The sequence below is a fragment of the Oncorhynchus nerka genome, linkage group LG5 (assembly GCF_034236695.1).
Source record: "Oncorhynchus nerka isolate Pitt River linkage group LG5, Oner_Uvic_2.0, whole genome shotgun sequence".
Classification (NCBI taxonomy): Eukaryota; Metazoa; Chordata; class Actinopteri; order Salmoniformes; family Salmonidae; genus Oncorhynchus; species Oncorhynchus nerka.
Genome location: NC_088400.1, coordinates 52,952,279 through 52,979,289, shown reverse-complemented (window position 1 = coordinate 52,979,289; position 27,011 = coordinate 52,952,279). Strand labels below are relative to the sequence as shown.

General features: G+C 45.6%; 1 protein-coding gene across 1 annotated transcript in view; it reads right to left on the bottom strand.

The window, feature by feature from the left end:
* The window catches only part of LOC115129614 (neuropilin-2-like), a 62,849-nt gene that overhangs the window by 28,512 nt on the left and 7,326 nt on the right, over positions 1–27,011 (bottom strand). Inside the window, 6 exon segments of the mRNA XM_029660178.2 lie at positions 6,833–6,988; positions 8,129–8,298; positions 8,688–8,843; positions 10,546–10,776; positions 16,660–16,841; positions 24,628–24,805. Of these exon segments, the coding sequence (XP_029516038.2) occupies positions 6,833–6,988; positions 8,129–8,298; positions 8,688–8,843; positions 10,546–10,776; positions 16,660–16,841; positions 24,628–24,805 (1,073 nt within the window).

Below are 27,011 nucleotides of genomic sequence, written 5' to 3'. Positions count from 1 at the left end.
GCAGATTTAGCACAGTAAGACAATGCATTTCTGCAAAACACACCATGTCTGTTTATTATTTGGGCTAATGTGATTCCCCCATTCAGGCACAATGTGTGTTTGTGTATGCGAATGTGAATGCATGTGTGTATGTCTTTATGAGTGCATGTGTGTATGTGTATGTGAGAGAGCTGTGTCAAGTAACGATGTGCATGTGTGAGTAGCATGATGCCTATTTAATAAGTCACACATGCTCCAACAATAAACGCTCACAGAGGAAGAGGAATAGCAATTTGGCACAAATGGAACTCTATGCTATGATGCCATTTCAGTCAAAATCATAGACATGGGGTGTATTTACTAGGAACTAAACTGAAGCAAACAGGCTGAAAAGGGGAGGGAGCCAACTGAATTTGTCCAATAAGAATTGCTTCGTTTCGTTTTTCTGTTTGCTACGGCGTGCACTAATGAATAAGGCCCTGGTGTTACTTGCATGATTCTACAGATCCGCTTTATGAGAACTGCTGATGTTTCCAACCTTCTGTCGCTCACTACGGAACAATGACTAGAAACCTCCAGCTGCTGTATCCATGTGTCGGCACCCTGCTCCCAAACATACTTTGACGCACACGCACACACACGCATACACACACACACACGCACACACAGCTCTGGAAAAAATTACAAGACATACTGCAAAATGATCCGTTTCTCTGGTTTTACCATTTATAGGTGCAGTTGAAGTCGGAAGTTTACATACACCATTTAAACTCAGTTTTTTCCACAATTCCTGGAAATGTAATCCTAGGAAAAAATTCCATGTCTTAGGTCAGTTAGGATCACCACTTTATTTCAAGAATCTGAAATGTCAGAATAATAATAGAGAGAATGGGTCAGAAGTAGGTCAGAAGTTTACATACACTCAATTAATATTTGGCAGTATTGCCTTTAAATGGTTTAACTTGGGGAAAACATTTTGGGTAGCCTTCCACAAGCTTCCCACAATAAGTTGGGTGAATTTTGGCCCATTCCTCCTGACAGAGCTAGTGTAACTGAGTCAGGTTTGTAGGCCTCCTTGCTTGCACACGCTTTTCAGTTCTGCCCACTAATTTTCTATAGGATTGAGGTCAGGGCTTTGCGATGGCCACTCCAATACCTTGACTTTGTTGTCCTTAAGCCATTTTGCCACAACTTTGGAAGTGTGCTTGGGGTCATTGTCCATTTGGAAGACCCATTTGAGACCAAGCTTTAACTTCCTGACTGATGTCTTGAGATGTTGCGTCAATATATCCACATATTTTTCCCTCCTCATGATCCCATCTATTTTGTGAAGTGCATCAGTCCCTCCTGCAGCAAATCACCCCCACAACATGATGCTGCCATGGTTGGGATGGTGTTCTTCGGCTTGAAAGCCTCCCCCTTTTTCCTCCAAAACAAAATTATGTTCATTATGGCCAAACAGTTCTATTTTTGTTTCATCAGACCAGAGGACATTTCTCCAAAAAGTGCAATCTTTGTCCCCATGTGCAGATGCAAACAGTAGTCTGGCTTTTTTATGGCGGTTTTGGAGCAGTTGCTTCTTCCTTGCTGAGCGGCCTTTCAGGTTATGTTGATATAGGACTCATTTTACTGTGGATATAGATAATTTTGTACCTGTTTCCTCCAGCATCTTCACAAGGGCCTTTGCTGTTGTTCTGGGATTGATTTACACATTTCGCACCAAAGTACATTCATCTATAGGAGACAGAACGCGTCTCCTTCCTGAGCGGTGTGACGACTGTGTGGTACCATGGTGTTTATACTTGCGTACTATTGTTTGTACAGATGAACATGGTACCTTTAGGCGTTTAGAAATTGCTCCCAAGGATGAACCAGACTTTCTGAGGTCTTTCCCATGATGTCAAGCAAAGAGGCACTGAGTTTGAAGGTAGGTATACCTCCAATTAACTCAAATGATGTCAATTAGCCTATCAGAAGCTTCTAAAGCCATGACATCATTTTCGGGAATTTTCCAAGCTGTTTAAAGGCACAGTCAACTTAGTGCATGTAAACTTCTGACCCACTGGAATTGTGATATAGTGAATTATAAGTGAAATAATCTGTCTGTAAACAATTGTTGGAAAAATTACTTGTGTCTTGCACAAAGTAGATGTCCAAACCAACTTGCCAAAACGATAGTTTGTTATCAAGAAATGTGTGGAGTGATTAAAAAACTAGTTTTAATGACTCCAACCTAAGTGTATGTATACTTCCGACTTCAACTGTATGTGTTTGGGCAAAATTTACATTTTTATTTTATTCTATAAACTACTGACAACATTTCTCCCAAATTCCAAATAAAACTATGGTCATTTAGAGAATTTATTTGCAGAAAATGACAACTGGTCAAAAATAACAAAATTTCACAGTGAGTGCGAGACCTGGAGAGTCCTACAAGCCACAGTGTCTCGCGCCCACTGTCAAATTTGGTGGAGGATCGGTGATGATCTGGTGATGCTTCAGCAAGGCTGGAATTGGGCAGATGTGTCTTTGTGAAGAATGCATGAATCAAGCCACGTACAAAGGTTGTCCTGGAAGAAAATGGGGCGGCAGGGTAGCCTAGTGGTTAGAGCGTTGGACTAGTAACCGAAAGGTTGCAAGTTCAAATCCCCGAGCTGACAAGGTACAAATCGTTCTGCCCCTGATCAGGCAGTTAACCCACTGTTCCTAGGGCGTCATTGAAAATAAGAATTTGTTCTTAACCTAGTAAAATAAAGGTACATTTAAAAAAAACATGCTTCTTTCTACTCTAACAATGCTCCCCAAATCTGAGGATTGGTTTTTCTAGCAGGACAATGCTCCATGCCACACAGCCAGGTCAATCAAGGTGTTTATGGAGGACCACCCAATTTCCAGACCTGAACCCCATTGAAAACCTCTGGAATGTGATAAAGAGGAAGATGGATGGTCACAAGCCGTCAAACAAAGCTGAGCCGCTTGAAGTTTTGCGCCAGGAGTGGAGTCACCCAACATCAATGTGAATGACTGGTGGAGAGCAGGACAAGACGCATGAAAGCTGTGATTGAAAATCAGAGTTATTCCACCAAATATTGATTTCTGAACTCTTTCTAAGTTAAAAAAAATAGTATTGTGTTGTTTAAAACTGAATATGAACTTATTTTATTTGCATTATTCGAGATCTGACAACACTGCATCTTCTTTGTTATTTTGACCAGTTGCCATTTTCTGCAAATCAATGCTCTAAATGACAATATTGTTTGGGGGAATTTGGGAGAAATGTTGTCAGTAGTTTATAGAATAAAACAAACATGTCAATTTTACCCAAACACATACCTATATATAGTAAATACAGAGGAAGTGATCATTTTGCAGTGGTCTCTTCATTTTTTCCAGAGCTGTATAGGCACACATCCTCACACACGCACACACTTCTGCACATAAATAAATACACACGCAGACATGCACAGATTCATAGTCAAACACATCCTGCAAACACACACACACACTCAGCAGACGGACAGGAAGTCCCAATCCCTTTACTCATACTGTAGTTGACTTATACCTGACTACATATCACCAGTGTGACATGCGCGCACGCGCGCGCACACACGCACACACGCACGCACGCACGCACGCACGCACGCACACACACACACACACACACACACACACACACACACACACACACACACACACACACACACACACACACACACACACTCCCATTACCAGCCCATTCGTTTAGCTAGAAACTAACTGTTAAATGACAATCAGAAGGGCAAATGTCCTTTCATTGCCATGCCCCCCATCGTGTTCCCTGGTTTAAACACTTAAAGGATCTCTAAGGGCTTAGGGCCAGGCTAACTCTAACTCGGACTCTGTGTGTCTGTCAGACGCCACCATTGTTGGATTAACTGTCACGGAACATACATATGGACAGAGGACTTTCTATCTTGCACGGCTCCAGATAACCCCTGGTCAAAACTCATCTCCAGTCCCAGACACCCCGCTCTGAGGTCAGTGGTGGTGTGTGTGTGTGTGTGTGTGTGTGGGGGGGGGGGGTCCAGCTGTTGGGTGTTTTTTTATTTAATTCTAAATCCATTTGCTCAAATAATCGCCTCACAGACATTGTATGCCCCCCACTGTCACCCAAAGCTGAAACAGACAAAGAGGCGCCCCAAAGGGAGAAAGGAGGTTGGGATAAAAAAGCTGATGACTCTCCCCCTCTATGAGGCTGCTGTTGTCCACATAAACTCAGGGAAAAAAGAAACATCCCTTTTTCAGGACCCTGTCATTCAAAGATCATTCGTAAAAATCCAAATAACTTTACACATCTTCATTGTAAAGGGTTTAAACACTGTTTCCCATGCTTTTTAATTAATTAACAGGAACCTGTGGAAAAGTCATTAAGACACTAACAGCTTACAGATGGTAGGCAATTAAGGTCACAGTTCTGAAAACTTAGGACACTAAAGAGGCCTTTCTACGGACTCTGAAAAACACCAAAAGAAAGATGCACAGGGTCCCTGCACATCTGCGTGAACATGCCTTAGGCATGCTGCAAGGAGGCACGAGGACTGCAGATGTGGCCAGAGCAAGAAATTGCAATGTTCATACTGTGAGACACCTAAGACAGCGCTACAGGGAGACAGGACGGACAGGTGATCGTCCTCGCAGTGGCAGACCACATGTAACAACATCTGCACAGGATCGGTACATCCGAACATCACACCTGTGGGACAGGTACAGGATGACAACAACAACTGCCAGAGTTACACCAGGAACACACAATCCCTCCATCAGTGCTCAGACTGTCCGCAATAGGCTGAGAGAGGCTGGACTGAGGGCTTGTAAGCCTGCTGTAAGGCAGGTCCTCACCAGACATCACCGGCAACAACGTCGCCTATGGGCACAAACCCACCGTCGTTGGACCAGACAGGATTAGCAAAAAGTGCTCTTCACTGACGAGTCGCGGTTTTGTCTCACCAGGGGTGATGGTCGGATTCGCGTTTATCGTCAAAGGAATGAGCGTTACACCGAGGCCTGTACTCTGGAGCGGGATCGATTTGGAGGTGGAGGGTCCGTCATGGTCTGGGGCGGTGTGTCACAGCATCATCGGACTGAGCTTGTTGTCATTGCAGGCAATCTCAACGCTGTGCGATACAGGGAAGACATCCTCCTCCCTCATGTGGCACCCTTTCTGCAGGCTCATCCTGACATGACCCTCCAGTATGACAATGCCTCCAGCCATACTGCTCGTTCTGTGCGTGATTTCCTGCAAGACAGGAATATCAGTGTTCTGCCATGGCCAGCGAAGAGCCCAGATCTCAATCCCATTGAACATGTTTGGGACCTGTTGGATCGGAGGGTGAGGGCCATTCCCCACCAGAAATGTCTGGGAACTTGCAGGTGCCTTGGTGGAAGAGTGGGGTAACATCTAACAGCAAAAACTGGCACATCTGGTGCAGTTCATGAGGAGGAGATGCACTGCAGTACTTAATGCAGCGGGTGGCTGACTGTTACTTTTGATTTTGACCCCCCCTTTGTTCAGGGACACATCATTCCATTTCTGTTAGTCACATGTCTGTGGAACTCACTCAGTTTACGTCTCAGTTGTTGAATCTTATGTTCATACAAATATTTACACGTTAAGTTTGCTGAAAATAAACGCAGTTGACAGTGAGGACGTTTCTTTTTTTGCTGAGTTTACATATCTGGGTCAAAGTTCACATTTACATTGAGTATGAGTACTATATTCGTACCTTATCCCATTGACAAACATAAACAAACGCAAGCACGCACGGACACACACACCTCTTCCACACTCCGGCCGTGTTTACAACCACTGGTGTGTGTTTGTGTGTGTGTAAAAGGATGATGAATTGCAGAGATAGATAAGGGCACACAGAGGACTCTATTGTTCATGTTTGGCAGGTTCCTCCCTCCTTCTTTCCATCTCTCCCTCCTTCCCTCCTTTCTCAATCTATCAGGAAGACACTTCATGGGATAGAGACATGACTCATGTCAACACACATTCCCAACAGGAATCTCAAAATAATTCCCAGTCATTCCCACACTATCATCGGAAGAGCACCAACAGAGCAGCTCTCCTGGCCTTGATAACTGGGACATATTTCAGACAAATTAAGAACATTTTAATCTAGTATTAGTCTGTATATTTGAATAAAACAGCCCCAATACAACAGCTTCAATACCTCCTCGCTTAGGGCCAAACTACTCCCATTTTCAATGTGGTTTAAATGGTTGAGTCAATCACACAAGCTTAATAGAGATTCGTCTTGGGAGCAGTGTACTTTTGTATTACCTGACCCATGTGGGAATTACATTACATTTACATTTGAGCAATTTAAATGTCGGGATAGGACATGCTTATCCAGAGCAAATGGAACCAGCTAGTCTCCCAGAGGGCAAAACTGTTAGAAATGACGTCATCACAACCAATTTCACATTCCTTACGACGTCATTACAACAAATTTCACATTCCTTACGACGTTGTTTTAACCAATTTCACATTCCTTACGACGTCATTACAACCAATTTCACATTCCTTACGACGTTGTTTCAACCAATTTCACATTTCTTACGACGTTGTTTCAACCAATTTCACATTCCTTTCGACGTCATTACAACCAATTTCACATTCCTTACGACGTTGTTTCAACCAATTTCACATTCCTTACGACGTTGTTTCAACCGGTTTTGCCAGCTAGGCTGCAGTTGAAAAAATGGATATAAAACCAACTTTGACTTTGAGAACTGGGTTCCACATTGGAGTTCTAGGTTTCACATTTGGGTTCTAGGTTCCAGGTGCTACATTGGGGTTTTAGATTACCTTGTGATTCTTGCCGTAGCGATAGGTCATCCAGTCCTCTCCATTGGTGCTGACCTCCAGCTTGAAGGTGGACACGTAGTAGGACTTCTGCGTCTCCTTGGAGACTGCTCCCTGGGTGGCGATGCCTGTCAGCACCTTGAGGAAGTGGAGGTCCACCTGGGAGAGAGAGACATGGAGAGAGAGAGAGAGAGAGAGAGACAGGGAGAGAGAGAGAGAAAGAGAGAGAGAGACAGAGAGAGACAGAGAGAGAGAGAAAGAGAGAGAGAGAGAGAGAGAGAGAGAAAGAGAGAGAGAGAGAGAGAGAGAGAGAGAGAGAGAGAGAGAGAGAGAGAGAGAGAGAGAGAGAGAGAGAGAGAGAGAGAGAGAGAGAGAAAGAGAGAGACAGTGAGAGAGAGAGAGAGAGACAGAGAGAGAGAGAGAGAGAGAGAGAGAGAGAGAGAAAGAGAGAGAGAGAGAGAGAAAGAGAGAGAGAGAGAGAGAGAGAAAGAGAGAGAGAGCGAGAGAGAAAGAGAGAGACAGTGAGAGAGAGAGAGAGAGAGACAGAGAGAGAGAGAGAGAGAGAAAGAGAGAGAGAGAGAGAGAGAGAGAGAGAGAGAGAAAGAGAGAGACAGGGAGAGAGAGAGAGACAGAGAGAGAGACAGGGAGAGAGAGAGAGACAGGGAGAGAGAGAGAGAGAGAGAGAGAGAGAGGTAGAAGGGGGAAGAGAAGGGCAGAGATTGAAATAATGAGATACATTTCAGAAGAAGCGCAAGATACATTTCCATTTATTACAAATACAAATAGATGACAATAAAGTATAAAGTCAACTTTATTCTATTCTACCTTCCTCCATTTTCCCAGGCACAGAGAGAGAACGAGAGACGTAAGTAGGTAAGGTTATTGGTACATAGAGATATGAAGGAACTATGCAGATCCTGCACTCCTTTAAGTCATATACCCCCATAGATAGGTCTAGACATCACTGTCAGGTTAAGAGCTATGTCCATCTGTCACAAAGACAGTGGGGAGTGCTGCCAGGCCCTATGAGGCTGCTGTTGGGGAGGAAGAGTGGCATAAGGGAGAGGAGGTAAAAATCAATGGCACACTCTTCCACTGCTAACAGCGCATTCCTGAGTAGCAAAATAATCTATCAAGTGACAGATAGCATCCTGCATCCGCTCCGCACACTGAATATTATCAAAACAGTGTTTGATTGTTTGTGTGTGTGGTGGGGGAGGGTGTGTGTGTGTGTGTGTATCTCTGTATCCCTCTCTCCCTCTCTTTCTCTCTCGCTATGTCTCTTTTTGACTGTCTGACCTGGATGTACTCCTTGGGGCTGTCCTCGCTGGGAGTCCAGGCGTTGTCGATGTTGTTGAGCCTGGCCTGGCGAGGGGACCAGCGGCCGTCGTAGAAGGAGGACGAGGCTGAGATCTGGTCGTCCGAAATCTTTCCTGACTCCAGACCAAACGCTGTACTGCAGTGGAACGCTGTGGAGAGGGGGGGGGTTAGAGGGGAATTGAGAGAAAAGGGCCAGGTGAGGGAGGATGTGGTTAGGAGACAGGGAGTTTGGGGGAAAGAGGGGGACCAGAGTTAGAGGGGGAGAGACCAGAGGGGGAGAGAGAGAGAGAGGTTGGGGAGAGGGAAAGAAAGAGAGAGAAGAGGGAGTGAAAGGGAGATCAAGAGAGGTAGAGATAGAATGTGACTATGCAGACTATAGGACACATATAGAATGGTAGAGGGAGAGAGAGATTGGAAGGAGAGAGAGAGAGAGAGAGAGAGAGAGAGAGAAAAGAAAGGGATATAGAATGCGAGAACAGGAGAATGAGAAAACGAGAGACAGACGGACGGACAGAGTCAGAGGGGTTGGGCTACTTACTGTCACTGACTTCTTTGTGCGTCATGTTGTAGCGGGCTGAGAAGCCGTCTTTGGCCACAGCCATGTCCGTGTGGAAGGACAGAGACAGTAGACCAGACGACGACTTGATCTCAGGAGGAATCTTAGTACCACAGTAACGACCAATCAGAGGGCCCACTAGAAACCCAGACAGACACAAATAGTTAGGAGGGATCTTCATGCAACATATACAGTATGTTTTCAGTGTTTGACAAAAACTGAAGAAAATACCTGTTAGACCTTTTAATGTATCTATTTCATAAAATAAAATAAAAACTTGCACGTTTTTTCGATATCATCAAAGGATTCCTACACACCTGCAAAAAAAGCAAACTCGGATGTGTTTCCTATCTTTTATATATTTATTTCAGGGTGTAACATGTTTTATTAGCATCAGTGTATTTTATGGAATGTGAGCATCTCCATTGAAAGTGCTTTTAAGTCCAGAAATAGGCTTAAACTGGAGTAAGCAACTAATGAAAACGCTGAAGGTCTGTGTCTCAGCATGAGACTCTCCCTCTCGTGTGGTTTAGGCTGGGATTAAGACCCACTGTGGGGGCAGACTTTAGATTATACACTGCTGTCACCCAATCTTCTCAATCCCACCCAATCCCACCCAATCCCACCTAATCCCACCCAGCTCCCCAGGATTACAGACAATGTTCCTAAAGATTCCCCAAATCAGTTTTCCATTCCTTTCCTTCAGATCTAAAGACTCTTCAGTGTTTCGACTAATGTGCTTGATGGGGTTGGGCTCAATTCAGTCAATCAAGGAAGTCATTTGACGTTCTTCATTCAAGTAACGAAAAATCCCTTGCTCAAAAAAACGATTCTTAAATTGGAATTTCAATGCATTTCAATGAATATTGTCTCTCTTCTCTGAGCCCAATACTTTAGTTTTTATTATGTATAGTTTTAGTCTGTAAATGTAATGTAATTCCCACATGGGTCAGGTAATACAAAAGTACACTGCTCTCAAGACCAGTCTCTATTAAGCTTGTGTGATTGACCCAACCACTTAAACCACATTGAAAAAGGGAGTCGTTTGGCCCTAAGCGAGGAGGTATTGAAGCTGTTGTATTGGGGCCGCCATTTCAAGTTTAAAATATTTGAGCAAGTGAGAGTCAAAATTCTCCTCTCTACTAACCGAACATCATCTTGCTCCCAGCCCCAGCGGTAGATACAAAGCTCTTTGATGACCGCTCTCCAGAGCTTTCTCCCACTAGTGTTCCCCTTCCCTTCCTTTCCCGATCTCTCCTGATACCACTAGCATGTAGCTATGGTGCATTATGTAACTCCGCCCACAGGCGCCTCACCGCCACGGCAACCGATACCCCTCATGCACTGCACTCTCACTCTCGCTTCAGTGTGAAGTTTCCCCTAGGTACAGATCTAGGATTAGCTTCCCCTCCCCCAATGCTAACCTTAACTACTTGTGAGAAAAATGCAAAACTGACCCAAGAACAGCATCTAGGGGCAACTTCACCATACTCCCTATTCCCAAACAGAAAGAAAGTGCTGTGTGATAAGGGCAGATTGAAGCGAGGGGGAAGTGGGGCAAAGTAGGCGTGATGAAGTGGATGAATGGGAAACAGGTCATGGGAAAGTCCTGGGAGGTGTAGAATGGCTAATGCAGGAATGGGCTAGTTCCGGGATTGTTATTGAGACAAAGGCTGCAGGAAAAGCTTCATTGAGGTATTGTAGATGACGTGTGTGTGTATGTGTTTGTGTTCAAATACATGCAGGTACCTCATATAGTGTGTATGTGTGTGTGTATGAAAGTGTATGTGTGAATGCGTGTGTAGACGTGCGTGCGTGTATGTGTCTGGTAAGCACTCACCCTGGGGCAGCCCGTCCCACACGTCCAGCCAGTCGTACTTGCAGTCTCCCTCTCCTGACAGCAGGGGATCGTTCTCCAGGTCGAAGGTCAAGAAGGTCAGGGTCACGTCCATGTGGGGCGGAGTTATGATGATGTAAGAACATTCCAGGTTGTGGGGGTACTTGTCAGGGAAGCCGGGGGACTCGATCACTCCGGAAGGACTGGTGAAATTCCGGAAACAGAATTCCGATCCTATGGAGAACACAGACATGAGCAATTTACCACAGAAAAGCAATCATATTTTTTACTAGTAGGTTTTTTTTTTTTTAAGAAAATACATTTGTCTCTGCAAGACAGCGATAATAGAATCCAGTCGCAGTTCATTGTGTAACACACATTCACATACACACGCATGCACGCACTCTCTCACACACACAGAGTGTCAGGCACCCTAGTGGTTAAGAGTGTTGGGCAAGTAACCGAAAAGGTCGCTGGTTCCGAGCTGACTAGGTGAAAAATCTGTCAATGTGTCCTTGAACAAGATACTTAAACCTAATTGCTTCAGGGTCGTCGTCAATAATGGCAGATCCCTGGCTATGACTCCACTCTCCGAGGGTGTCTCAGGGAGAGTAGGGCAAAAAAAAAAAATTCAACACATTTCCATTTCACACCTCACACTCGTACAGGTTACCCTTCTTGTACATGCAGCGAAACAGTACAAATATAAGCACCCCCATTTGACCTTTGACACACACACGCCTCATCATAAACCTCATAACCGTCACCACAACCCACAGCCCAGGAAGCTCTGCATTTACTCCCTTGCTTTAAAAAAAAGAAGAGAAGAGAAAAACACATGCCAAAACAAACGAGAGTAAAGCTCGCTAAGCGGCCCGATGTGTCGGCAGCTCATTAGCTATGCAGATTTATACGCCCTGGGCGGCTCACCTTGAGCTCTCCGACAGATGTGCCTCCCATATAAACTTCCCCCTGAGTTACTGAGTGTTTATGGACGTGCTCATTAATGATTTGTGATGTGCATGTCTCTCTCGCTCTCTCATTTATTCGAAGCACGAATCATATATACCTGCACCTTACAATCCCCAAACTCTCTGTATTCTCACCTCTCACCCTCTCGCTCTGTCTCTCTCTCTCTCTCTCTCTCTCTCTTGTTATTCAAAACATTGCTGGGTCACACACGTATACGCATACTTACAACACGCAAGCTGTGAATACACAGACAAGCTCTACCAGCAGCACATAGCACTGATTCTGTGAGGGGCAGGGCATACAGAAAGAGCAGCAAGGAGCAAGAGGCAGGGAAAGGAATACAATGGCATAAGCAACAGCAAACAGACTCTACACATTTAGGTGACTCCTAAAGCAAAGCCCCCCCCAGGTCGGATTTGACCTTGTGTGACCGTACTTCAACCACATCACAACAACCATCACCACGTGTAGTGTTTGAATGTTCTCACTATGTGTCTCCAAAGGCCTTTGTGTGTGTGTGTGTGTGTGTGTGTGTGTGTGTGTGTGTGTGTGTGTGTGTGTGTGTGTGTGTGAGTGTGTGCGCATGTGTGTTGTCCATCCGTGCATGTGTACATGTATGTGTGCGTGTTTGTGTCTCCTGTGTCTCCATTGGTCAGTCAGACCCTCTCGTTTAACGAGTAGAGACAAGGCCAGTGTGATGCCTGCCTTAACCTGTCACTATGCCGACACACTTTTATAGACCTCATGGAGATGGGGACTGCTGCCTTTCACCGCAGGAAGAGAGGAAACACACACTCACAAACAACAGACAAGTCCAGGTGAAAGCTAATTTTTTTTAAATAATGTTTTTTTTACACAATTTCATGGTATCCAATTGGTAGTTACAGTCTTGTCTCATCGCTGAAACTCCCGTACGAACTCGGGATAGGCGAAGGTCGAGAGCCATGCGCCCTCCGAAACACAACCCAACGTAGCCGCACTGCTTCTTGACACAATGCACATCCAACCCAGAAGCCAGCCGCACCAATGTGTCAGAGGAAACACCGTACACCTGGCAACCTGGTCAGTGTGCACTGTGTCCGGTCCGCCACAGGAGTCGCGAGTGCATGATGAGACAAGGAACATCCCTGCCGGCCAAACCCTCCCTAACCCAGACAATTGGGCCTCCCGGTCGCGGCCGGCTGCGACAGAGCCTAGACCACTGCGCCACCCGGGAGGCTACTACTGCTCATTGACTGCCCCTCACTGAATAGGGAATGCTGTGTGTGTGTTTGTGTAGAAGAACATGCGTGACACTATGAAAATCTGCCAGTGTGTGTGATTGAATGAAAACGCATACTGCATTCTACATAGGTTTGTGGTTTATGATAGACAGGCTATGTGTTTGTGAATGAAAGTGTGCCTCGGTGTGTGTGTGTGTGTGTGTGTGTGGTAAGCCTCAGCATGTTGTGTGAGACACACTGGCCCACTGGCCCTGTTATCCTCAATACTGGGTCAGGGTGCACTAGACTGTTACCCAGGCAGAAGAAAGAGGGCTTCAATCACACCATTGCATGTCTATACTAGCCCAGTGTGTGTTACCACCCGTCTCGCACGCTCACATCGTCACATGCCAGATATGTGTGTGGCGTGTGTGTGAAAGATGGTGTGTATGCATGAGTACTCTCCCTTTTGTTAGTCCTTATTAGTTCAAGTATATGAACATTCCAAAAACAAGACCCCCCCACACACACACACACACACACACACACACACGTCTGGCACAGCAGCCACTCGCCTGGCTTGCACATTTCACCACGAGCAGCCATTTGGCAAGAGCTGTCTGCCGGCGGGGGGGTTGAGGAGGGGGGAGTGGGTGAGTTGCTGGGTAGAAACGCGTTGGCGCTTTCCGCTCGAGTGCCTGACGGAGTAGTCTCTGCCCATGTTGTGTCAGGGAATCCCCCCTCCCTCCCACGCTCCATTCCTTCACCCCCCATCCCTAGGAGGGATGCGCAGTCTGTTCATTCGCCCTCTTCCCCCTCCTCCTTTTTTCGTCTTCCTCTCCCTCTCCTCATGCACCTCATGCTGTGAGAGTTCACCTCCACATTTGCGCCCGTCTGTTGCACATTACAACCTCTTTAACACTCTCTTCCTCTCGCTCTCCATCTTTCTCTCTCTCCGTCTCACAGCCTACTCTCGCTGGAGTCAACTCAAGGGTTTCACGGAAATACAATTGAGGCGTGTGTGTTGTTTGTGTGTGTCTGGAGGGGGGGAGGGGGGCAAGAAAAGCAAAACATCATTGTGAGCGTACCACAGCTTGACAAGTTAAGACACCGCAGTCTATTTACGCGTGCATGTATGCTCGCACGACCATTGGTTAGGAAGGGGTCACAGCCAGGTCAGTCACCCTGGTCAATCTGGGCGACATTCCACTACATTCCTAAGGTGACCTGACAGACCGGGTTAGGGGGGAACGACCATGACCCCAAGGGGAACCACAGAAAAATGAATCACGATTGGTTCTGCTAGTGATAGAGGCCGGAGGAGGTCGCTTGGCGGGAAGTCTTCCCAGCGTCACAGTAACAGAGTCACGTGACAGGGGGCGGAGTGGGGGGCTGGTTTGGTAAGAGGGGTTAGTACGCCAGTGTGTGTGAGGAAAGTAGGGCACAACCATAATGGGGGGAGGGAGGGCAGTGGGTGCACATTCACCACTGTGGGGTTATGGTGCGTGCGTATGGGATGGGGGTGGGGTGGGGTTGTTGTTTTGGGGCACACGTTCCCTCAGGGGGATAGGATGGGGGCTCAGAAAAAAAGGGATTTGGGAATACAGTTAAGGGTGAGAAGTCAAATATCTTATTGCTGTTTATTATCCCTGTATCCATTATCGGCACTGAACATAGGAAAGTGGGCACAGTATACACAAACACATATGCATGTCTGCACACACACACACACACACACACACACACACACACACACACACACACACACACACACACACACACACACTCTGCTTACTTAGCTACAACATACTCCTCATCATTAACCCTGGGTGCTGATGGCAGTCTAGGAGAAGAGAAGAGATGTACTGCAGGGTCGTGTTCATTTGGCACCAAACGGAAGAAAACAGACTGAAACAGGAAGGGACTATTACTTGGACTTTCCCAATAAGAAACACTGATTTTAGTTTCAGTTGCAAACAATTTTGAAACGTTTTCCATTGTGTGCCCTAATGAACATGACCCTGATCAGCAGCGAAAGTAGGACTGAAGGGTCAGGCTCTGGCTGAGGACAACCGCCAGCCGGACAGACACACCTCCAAGCTGTGTATTGACCTAAGATCATATCTCCACTAGTGACGCCCTCCTTCAAAACACATACGGACTAGAGCATGTACACACACGCGCGCGCACACACACTACAAGTGCACACAAATAAGACGAGAACACACATCCCTCATGCACAAACATCATTGTAAATAAACAACAGCTCTCCCACTGCGGGGTTGTGCCTGGCAGTCTCTAATCTTCTCCCAGAACTCGTAAACTACTGGGGTTTGCGGAACTATTTGGCCCGATCCTGACTTGTTAAAATAAACAACCATGATGGGTGTAGGATGCAAAGGGAGAGAAGACTGCACTCCAAAACAGATGCTCTGCGTGTCGATCTCTCTCGCACAGAAACACATCTATACGCCTACATAGGCACAAACAAAATCGTCTTACGCCCAAGCACACTGTAACCACCCACGAACACATATCACACATACATAAATATGCCCCTACACACGCATACCATTGTTTTTGCACCCCAAATGCATAGCAGGCTCTTGTTAAAACCATGGCAACAGCATACCCATCTATTCTGTTACAGAGTGAGTGTGTGTATGTGTGTATAATATTAGCCCTATCACATCATCATATCATTGTGCTGGTGGCCTTGGTAACAGAGCTAAATGACAAAACTGGGCCACGTTCAAAACAGTTGTTTTTCAAATCACGTTTAAAAACGTTTTGAAACAGAGGAGGCACTACAACCTGAATCCCACCCAAACAAATCAATGTCAATGGGATCTTACAAGCAAAGCACAGCTCAGGACAGAGTGTATCAGTATAGCTCAGTACAGTGAATCAGCACACTACCGCAAGTGTACTGTGTGTCAAGTACACTTCCTCTTATGCACTACCACCACCAGCACCGTCGTTAAACTCAAATCCCAACCCATCCTCACCCTCTCCCCCTCCCTCTCCCAGTAATCATCTCCCCACCGCCTGTAGCCCCTCTCAATCACCCTCGCCCATTCTGCCCCCTCCTCCTCACCCCTCCCTCCTCATCATCTCCCTATACAGCCTGTAACCTCTCTCCATCACCCCCCTAGATGAAGCAGATCCCAGGCCAGTTAAAAGAGGCATTCCTGAGATGCTTTTCAGACAGGATGAAAAGAGTTCAGGCTTTTTTTCCCCTCTTTCCTGTAAAACCATGTTTATTTTCCTCCCTGCCTCTTTTGAAGTTAATTGGTCGGGGTGTGTGTGAGTTTGCGAGGTGAGTGAGTGTGTGTATGGGTGTGCGTGTGTGAGGTAGACTCCGCCACATGAAGGTGAAGGTCATCATAGGTCCTTCTGCCCAAGGCATCCATAGCAAGAACTCAGTCAACCATCCAACCGTTCCACAAGGCTAGTTAGGGGAATGGCCACCCATTGGAGAGTTTTGCCATTGTGGTTTCAACCCAAAAATGTATTAGGATGAACATAGATCACATTACATGGTTTGATGAAAGCCATGTTAGCGCCTCATGGGCAATATTGACCAATAGCAATCCACAGGTTTCTAAATACACATTTTTATTGAATAAATATAATGCTCGCAGGCAACAACTTGGCATCCATCTGAGATTGGCCAAAACCTCTCTACATATGTCTCCATCCCAACCTATCAGCAACCAGTCAAATATCAATGTCCCAATCACACAACCAATAACATCGCCCCCCCCCCCCCCCCCTCCAACGACCAACAACCAATCAAAACACCCCAATAAGAGCTCATCAGGTAGAATTAAAGAATTCACTCACCTGTCTTAAAGATCATGTACCACCCCCATACACAAATAAAAATCACTAAAAACGCCTCAATAACGAGGTGCCGGACATCATTTGAGTATTGGCTCACCTGTCTTGAAGATCTCGTAGCGCAGTGAGAAGCCAGCCCCCTGGTGGGCGTAGTCTGAGACAAACTTGATGTGCAGGGCAGTACCAGAAGAGATGATGGCTGGGGGGGCGATGTTACTGCAGTGTTTACCCAGCAGCTCAGCCGAGTCCGAACCACCATCACGGATCTCAATGAAATCATACCTGAGAATGAGACAGAGAATTTCCTGAAAAATCCTTGAAATGTTTTTATGTGCGGCGTCCATATTAGGACAGCCTCGGGAATTGTTTCAATCTCAGCAGGAGTTGCCTTAGTCTCAGGAAGAGCTGTTTAATCAAAGCTAAGACTGTCCTAATATGGACATCTTACCTATGGATTTATTTAATCATGTATATGTTAAAAGAGGTGCTTTGAGAAGGATGTATTGATTTCAGTAGACTGCTTGAATGGATGAATCAAGCTTAAAACCAAGGACAAAGAGAAGAATAGAGAAGAACCGGCTTTGGGGCTCAATGTGATTGAACTCTAGTCCATATGACCTTTGACCTAAGACCTATTGACCTCCCTGAACTAACCCAAATTCTTAACTGTCATTTCAGAGACAGGAGAGAAGGGGAAACTTGGAAAAATCCCACCTGCCGCTCCAAAATCAGCCAACTCAACAGAAACGAGTCACTGACACTTAAGAAGCTAGGAACGGGGCATACCTGAGAATGAGATACTGTGCGGGTGCCTGTGTGTTCTTCTACATAGAAGATCATAAGAAATCCCAGGACAAAGTGTCTATAATACTGTAATAAGCTCATAGTTGCGGTCACAAACTCCACACAGTTGTCAATGACTAGTTGGATATTCATTTCCCCAGTGAGCAAACAATTTCTGTACTTTTTTTCCCCAGATTTGTTTTTTTTTATCAGGTTTTTGCTTGGCAGACCTTATATCTCTATTGACATTAGTCAATCAAAAATTATGAATACAACTGTTTATCAACTTGTAGCCCTGGTTGTCCTGTAAGGAAAAAGGGAAAACACTTCAACGTGAGGCTAAATATGAGTACGGAGCAAGCAGATGAATGAAAATAGTGAATTCCAGCTTTTCCACAGAGGACTTCCTGGGACGAATAATGAATACGCGTCCCCCCTCAACCCTCCCCTGGATATGTGACGGAGCGGTCAAACAAGAGCCGTTGAAACAGTCGCAACATCTAATTACAATGAAAGGCCTTCAGCAGCCTTCAGCAGCCTTCAGCAGCCTTCAGCACAGCACTGGATCACTGTTCTGTGTTGGACCCACGTGTGCAAGCACACACACACACACACACACACACACACACACACACACAAACACACACACACACACACACAAATAATACAGCCTCATACACTGTCATTGAGAGCAGGAATGTTTAGATTGACATAGACTCAGTGACCGTTAATGGTTGTTCTGGGAGCCTCACAGGGTGTGCACATATTTGTTACAGCCTAGCACTAACACTCAACAAGGGCTTGATGATTTTGTTGATGAGTTGAGTGAAGTGTGTTTGTGCTGGGCTGGAATAAAAACCTGCACAGGCTCAGGATCAAACTACACTAATGTGAGGGCCTTGATCCAATTCACACACATTCCTATCGAATGCTACATCACGGTGGCTATTAAAAGAGGATTACTCCAGAGCTCCCTTGGTTAAGCTTAGAAAACTAGAAATCCATGAGTGTGTGTGTGTGTGTACAAAGTATGTGTGTTTTTTGGTTGTAACTGACACATGCTTAAGACAAATACACACACACACACACACACACACACACACACACACACACACACACAACACACACACAAACACACACTACAGTGTGTACGTAAAAGATAAAAGGCCTGAGAAAGAACTGAGAGCCTAATTAGGTTTTAATTGATTCGGGAGTGGGCTCTCTCGCCTGTCGTGGATTAGAAGCGATGACTGAGTGTTTCTCAGATGTGATTATTGACCTGAGCTCTCCGTCTCCCCAGGCCCTGATGAATACATGTATGAAGGCTGGCCGAGTGGCAGAACGGAGTCTCTCACACACACACACACACACACATACATCCACATGTGCGCACACACGCAGGCAGGCAGGCAGGCAGGCAGACAGAGACACACAGACAGATAGACAGACAGACAGACCCTCGTCCCACTCAAGTCCATTAGAGTTCACCTTGCATTTTTCTGACTCCTTCCCTCCCCCCTTCTCCCTCACTATGTGACTGGGGTCTTTATGGGTTATGGAGTCCTGCTTGTTGGGACCCATGATGGTTTCCACCAGCCCTCCATAGAGGCCAGAAGAAACCCATAAGGGGTGAGAGGTGGAAACTTAAGGAAGTCCTTCGGGGCTGTTGTACAGCACCAGTCCAGGCATGCCTTCTCTCCTCTACTCCTTTCCCCTCATCCTCCTCTTATCCTCTCAACTGCTAACAGATCCTGCTAATTACCTTCTACACCTTCCTTGTTTGTCTGGAACTTCCGTCCACCTCTGTGCATTCCCTACAGGCGCCAGGCCAGGGACAACCCCCTCAGACAGACAGCCTCGCCTGGGAGTGTGTATGTGTATGCGCGGGTGTGCGCGCTTGCCTGTGTGTCCGCTTGCATGTGTGTGTGTCTGGGAGAGGGAGACACACACAACCACTCTGAAAACACCATGGTATAACTAGGGTGAGAACCATTTCGCCTAAACCTCCAGTCTAGTTCACTAGTGTTGCACTTGACAAAAAAAAAATGCAAATATCTGTTCCTAGAATAGTGGTGTGGCAGGTGTAATCTACACTCACAACGGAACTGTGTAGTTTATATTGACAAAATGCAATTTTGAGTGGTATACAAAGGAAAACGGCTATGAATTTGTGTGACTGTTACGGACGATATATATATTTGTTGCCACCATTCACTCTTAATCTAAAGTGCTCAACAACCACAGCTATATACGGCGCTGGTGGTCAACAACAGGGCTGAGGCCCAGACACTAAAAGGAAGTAAGGCTTCTTAGTCTGCCTAGCATAGAGCCACCTCATGCACCTCATGTACGCCTAATAAGGCATAAGTGCCTCTGAAATATTAAGTAGACGCTGGGAGAGAAATCCCAACAGATTCCCCCGGCTGCCGTCTTCAATCTGGCCTTAGAACAAATAGCACTCAGAGCAGCCATCTCCGAGCCGTTTGCTTACAGTAGCTTTACAGTTACAGATAACTGGGGTTGCGTCCCAAAAGGCACCCCTATTCCTTATATGGTGCACTTCTTTTGACCAGGGCCCATAGGTCGTGCACTATTTAGGGAATAGGGTGCCGTTTGGGACACAGGCTGGGGCTAAACCGCTAACAGCTAACCACAAAGTGTCTATATAGGCCTATAGGCTACGGCCCAAGGCTTTTTAAAGGGGCATCGCCATCGATCCCGCCAGTCTGGTTGGTGTGAGTATCTACTGCTGGGATGCCCTGTATGACCTCCTTACGCTTGTATTAAAAAATATATTTTTCTCTCTCTCTGTCTGTCTATGTCTGTCTGTCTTTCTCCCTCTCTCTGAGCATGAGAGAGTGTATATGTATTTAAAGACTATGGTCAATTGGAGTGATCGGTTGGTTGACTATTAGCGGCTATTGGTGTGGTCAAGTACACTGGACCGTAATGTGACCGTAACTCAGTGACCATGACTTGTGACTCTAGGCAGATCGGACCTGTGCAATGACCTCACTAATCTGCCCCCCCCCCCCCCCCCACGTCTATGGCCCATCAATTCCTCATTACAAGCGGAAAACAGCCATTGATCTGATTCCAACAGCTCCCATCTCCCCCCAGGGAGTGTAGCAGACACACAGGATGATATCACACTCACACGTTGAACCTCTCTATTGCTACGCCTCAATGGCACTTCCCCAGTGATGAAACTAAGTGCACGTCCTAAATGGCACCCTATTCCTTATTGGGCCTGGTCAAAAGTAGTGCACTAAATATGGAATCGTGTGCCATTTGGGATGCAAACCGAGGCACATTAGTATGGGGTGCCGTTTGTAAAGTTGAATGATCAATTCTACGGAAGAACATGACTGCAGGCTGATAGAACTGTACGGATATCAAAGCTCTACTAAATCGTCACCTCCAGTTGCCAATGTGGGGCCCACAATAAAAATGACCTCATAAAAAAACTGCATAAAAGCAAAATTGATCTTTGCGAAGGTGTGTCAGCTTTTATGGTGTGTGTGTGTGTCGCGAACATCCTTCAATTAGTTTAATCCCACTGTGCAAAATAAAGTACTTCCACACCAGGGCAGAGAGAGAGAGAAAGAAAGAGAGAAAGAAATAGAAAGATAGAGAGAGAGAGAGAAAGAGAGACAGAGAGAAATATATATATATAGAGAGAGATAGAGAGAAAGAAAGAGAATAGAGAGAAAGATAGAGAGAGAGAAAGAGAGAGAGAGAGAAAGAAAGAAAGAAAGAAAGAAAGAAAGAGGGATAGAGAGAGAGAGAAAGATAAAGAGAGAGAGAGAGAGAGAAAGATAGATAGAGAAAGAAAGAGAGAGAGAGAAAGAGGGATAGAGAGAGAGAAAGAAAGATAGAGAGAGAAAGAGAGATAGAGAAAGAGAAAGAAAGAGAGAGAGAGAGAGAGAGAGAGAGAGAGAGAGAAAAGAAAGAGGGATAGAGAGAGAGAAAGATAGAGAAAGAGAGATAGAGAAAGAGAAAGAAAGAGAGAGAGAAAGAAAGAGAGAGAGAGAGAGAAAGATAGAGAAAGAGAGATAGAGAAAGAGAAAGAAAGAGAGAGAGAGAGAGAGAGAGAGAGAGAGAGAGAGAGAGAGCTACGGAAAAAGTGGGATGCACCTCCTGCACTCCATATCGGTATCATCCCTTCAGCCCTGGTCCCAGCCAATGGCAGATTGCATTAGAGATATAGGCTTGATATTTCATCTCAGCCTTTATTGCATTTATTCCACATCAATCTACTCTGGGCTTGGAGGTAAAAGCCATTTGGCACCCTGCCGGACTCTGCCTGAAATGAAATTCTGAATTAAAGTGCCACCTCAGATATGTGAAGTCTGCATAACACTGGGTATTTTATTGCTGCAGCAGTGATGATCTGTGCGGTTGAAGCTACCAGAGCCTTTGACTCTTTGAACCCCGGGAAAGTGCTGGTTGGCCGGAAGAGGGATTAATTCTTCAGTATGGTGTGGGTTATAAAGTAAGGCTGACCTTAGGTGGGCCAACCGAACACTTTCCTTGAGTTCACATGCTCAGGGTCTCAGAGTAATTTACTCTCAGGAGAGACCATGGCACTGACATAATGTTTATGAGATGATGAGACATACAAAAGACATGGCTTACATAGAACTGTAAGTGTCCATAGATTAAAGCCCTTTACAACTCTCGCAACTATATCACATATTTACAATAAACACAGTCCATTTGTAATATTTACATTATACAGTATATACAGTATATTCAGATAGCATTTAAATAATACCCTGACCAAGTCTCCTGCCCCTCCAGTGGTTTATTCACTAAGAGCAAAACGGGCTGAAATGAAGAGGGACAAACTTGAACTTGTTCAATAAGAAACTCTTGTTTTCGTTTCAAAATGTTTTCCGTTGCCCAAAAATTGTTACTGTTTGCTACGGTGTGCACTAATGAATACAGTCCATCATTACCACTCCCTCACCTCAAACCAGAAGAGAAAAACTCCAAGTCTCCCTCCTGTCTCCCCCAGTCAGACATACTGCTATGCCTAATCACTCAGGAAGGAGGAAACAACACACAGCTGCACCAGAAACACTAACTGGAAGCTATTTGAACCCAGTCTAAAGCACTCTGTGGGAGATGGGGGCGGGGGGGGGCTTTCTCCACTTTGCTTCTTTGCTGCTTTGGCCATGAGGGCCAAGGAACACATCTTCAACAAACTAAATCTGTGTGTGTCCCAAATGGTACCCTATTCCCTATACAGTACAGTGTTCTCTGGTCAAAACACCATCCAGGGAATAGGGTGCCATTTGGGACACATCCTACATTAAAAAGGCTATAGCAGCATTAGTGAGAAAAGGGAGTTATAGGTTGGTCTTTATGAATAAATAACATTGTTGATGTGTCTCTCTTTTCTAATGGGGCTGTAAAGTATGGGCCTTTTTCTCTGAGGGGATGGATAGTGGTTGCCATGGGTTTCCCTGCCGATTACACACACTCTCCCAAACATGTGTCCATGTGCAGGTGTACACGCAAAAATAAGGACATACACACACATACAGAGAAGCACGCACACGCATGAAGAAACACACACCCACACGCACGGGCACCCACACAAACAAACAGAGGCATGTGCACCCACCCACAGCGTTTACAAAAAGCACCCACACACATCTGAGTGGAAGTGTGAGAGGGCAAAGCTTGAGATCCCACAGTCCCCTCAGGCTAATACTAAACCAATCCACAAAAAAGTAGAGCATTTCTGAGGAGGCTTTTCAATTCTCTCTCTCTATCTCTCTGAAATACTGATTAACGACAGTGAGCACATTCATTGTATCCGTCTATCACAGAACTACACATGCTATCTATGCCTAGGGGGATTTGAATGGGGATTTACGTTACACAAGACCAGATAGAGACATCATCAAATTCAACAACCACCCGAGCCACATAGAATTGGGAGTTATGGGCCTCCCGAGAGGCGTAGTGGTCTAAGGCACTGCATCGCAGTGCTAGCTGTGCCACTAGAGATTCTGGGTTCGAGTCCAGGCTCTGTCGCAGCCGGGGGAGACCAATGGGACGGCGCACAATTGGCCCAGCATCGTCTGGGTTAGGGGAGGGTATGGCCGGCAGGGATGTCCTTGTCCCATCGCACACTAGCGACTCCTGTGGCGGGCCGGGCACAGTGCGCGCTGACATGGTCGCCAGGTGTACGGTGTTTCCTCCGACACATTGGTGCGGCTGGCTTCCGGGTTAAGTGGGCATTGTGTCAAGAAGCAGTGCGGCTTGTGTTTTCGTGGTATCCAACTACCAATTGTATACCACGAAATTGGGGAGAAAAAAGGGGTACAAAAAAAGAAATAGAAAAAAAGAAATGGGAGTTATAGATCTCATTCTCATTGAATGCAAGTCTAAGAAGTAGTAGATCTGTTCTATGTGCGGCATTTCTATGCTTCCAGTTCTTACGTTTCGTTTTAACGTGTTTAACTTTCAGTTTTGTACACCAGCTTCAAACAGCTGAAAATATTGCTTATGGAAAATATATTTCACAGCGATTTAGATAGTAGAATGATTCTCTGCACTATACTTGCTTGTTTTGTCACATAAACTGAAATTAGGTGAACTATTAGAATTTTTGCAACCAGGAAAAGACAGAGAAATGTCTTCATAGTGCAGCTTTAAGAGAGCAGTAGGACAAAGGGTTAAAGCCAGGCCAGAGCATGATGACTGACTGATATGAGGTCAGAGAGACAATAGAAAAGCATATGATTCATATTATACATCTCTATGAAAGAGGAAACTGACCAAGCTGGTTCCCATCTGGCCTGTAATCACTCCACTGAACTCCCTCTCTCAAATCTGTTTTCCTGATAACTTCACCACATCACCCCTGTCTTTCTTTCAACCATTCTCTCCATTCTTTCATCCACGTTCCTTTTTCTCCTCCACCCGATCAACCTCATCCTCCTCTCTATTATCAATCAATTCTATTAATTCATCCCCACTCAATATTCAAGTATTAACCCTGACAGTCTTGGCCCTTTCTTACCTACTGTAATGGCCAACACTGTAACTATGGCTAACTATGAACTCTCTGTTACATATGTATAACCAGTTAGAGGCAGATCTGAAGTTAAAACCATCCCCGGTCAATCTCCCTCCTTCTCTCCCTCCCTCTCTCCTTCTCTCCCTCCCTCTACCATTTTTTTGAGCCTAAGTATATCCAAAAGGCCTCCCTCTCTCCCTTTCCCCCTCCAATCACCCCTCTCCCCCTTCTCTCCCTCCTCGCTCTCACCTGCAGTCCAGTCTCTCCAGTTCAAAGTGGGGGTTGAAGTTGAGGACGATGCGCTGGGAGGGCTCCGGGGCCGTGATGACCCACTGGCAATTCTGGTGGGGCGGGTACTCCAGAGGGTAGCCCGGGGACGTGATGTACCCTGCGTCGCTGGCATCCAGAGTGCCCCCACACACCTCACCTGAGAGAGAGAAAGAGAGGGAGAGAGAGATAGAGAGACATATGGTCAATACACAGACTCAAAACATCTACGAATACAAACCTTGCTATTCAAGCGATTATTGATTTGAGAATTTGTCTTCTTATTCCATAGTGATGTGATTTGTGATGTAGTGACGCACGATTTGTAATAATATCTGTGTCAGAGATACGTAGTGTTCACATGAATTCTACTATAGCAACAAAATAGACAGCCACGCACACGTCTCCCCCATGCAGACAAACTAACCCCACACCATGGCTCTAATCTCTCCTCTGGGAGCATTCTCTAAATGTAATTGTTGTTCTGGCAAGGCAATCTGCAAACATTAGAACACATTCCCTGATCCTATCGGCTCTCTCCCAGGAACAATAGCCTGCCAATAGCATCACTCGGCTGGCCCAGACAGGAAGTGACAGTAGACCCCCTGTCTAGGGGTACAAGGGTTCACCCCGAATCTGTAATGAGAAGCCAGAGAAACAAAGCCTTTATTTTCGCCGTACGCCCACGCCTCGCTCGCCGTTCCCTATCTCACACAAACACGCAAAGCACACACAAACACATCGGGAGACAATACAGTGGGGTCCCTCATCAGTCATTTTACTGCAGTATATGATTTTCCGGTCATTATTATTCTAAATGGAAGGCGAGATGAGGAAGACAAAAAATGTCTCTTCACAATGTTCACCATGACAACGATGCTAGGGGTGGTTAACTCTTTCCGTGCTGACAGAGGCTGCGTTCTGATTCTTTACCCTTCTCCCGAAGTGATGCATTCATTTACTCTCCCTCATGCATATGGTGCAAGCATGGCTGGAGGGAGTTTCCACCATTATCCCAACACCAGTTCATTCCTTTTAAATCCACGAGGGGGAGTGTACAAGTGAACAAATCGGGAGACGGTTAGAGAATCGGAACACATTTTTTATTTAACCTTTATTTAACTAGGCATGTCAGTTAAGAACAAATTCTTATTCACAAAGACGGCCTACACCTGCCAAAACCGGATGACGCTAGGCCATTGTGCGCCGCCCTCTGGGACACCCAATCACAGACGGTCGCGATACAGCCTGGATTCGAACCAGGGTGTCTGTAGTGACACCTCAAGCACTGAGATGCAGTACCACAGACCGCTGCGCCACTCGGCAGCCCAGTGAATATAAGGACATCAATGAAAATGGCGATGACTCAATATTCTGTTTCATCTGCTTCACCTATTCCAAGTTATGTGAGCACATCATCAAAGGAAGCGGGGGGGGAGATTGGAGGGTTGAAATATAATAGACTGTTCAAGTGTTGACATTTTCAAGGCTATTGTATTTTAAAAGGCACACTTAGGTTTTGGTGACATTTGATATAATAGCAAAACCCTACCATCCTTACTTGGATAGAAACTCACACACACTTATGTATACACACGTGTGCATGCACACACACACACACACACACACACACAGTCCAGCCTATCACTCAATACTGCAACCAAAGCTAAATAAAAAGACCAAAAGTAGAAGAAACGTCTCTTTATCTCCCCTGGAGGATTCAGACATGCAGGACTATAAAGTCTGCCTATGGAGTGTTCTTCTCTCCCCACCACCTCCATGTCTTCATCTTAAATGGCACCCTTATCCCGATTTAGTGCACTACTTTTCACCAGGTCCCATAAGGAATCCCATGGTTCTGGTCAGAATAGTGCACTATAGAGGGCAAGGGTACTCTTTGAGTACTATTTGAGAAGGTCCGGTCACACAAATTCCCTAGTTGGCAAAGGTCCAGATAATGTAATATATCACCATAGTAATAAACCCCCACTTCATAACCCCAAACTGTTCACACCCCTCTTGTCTGCAATTATACACATTTTGTATGGGACATAGTTTTTTAAATGTTTTAGAGCGAATTTCCTGCAATTCCACGCATTCTTCCATGCCTTATGTGTCTTTATATGATACCAGGGGTCAAAGTGCGAGCTCGTAAAAACAATATACACCTACCCATTCCAGGGTTTTTCTTTATTTTTACTATTTTCAACATTGTAGAATAATAGTGAAGAGATCAAAACTGTGAAATAACACATATGGAATCATGTCGTAACCAAAAAAGTGTTAAACGAATCAAAATATATTTTATATTTGAGATTCTTCAAAGTAGCCACCCTTTGCCTTTGATGTCAGCTTTGCACACTCTT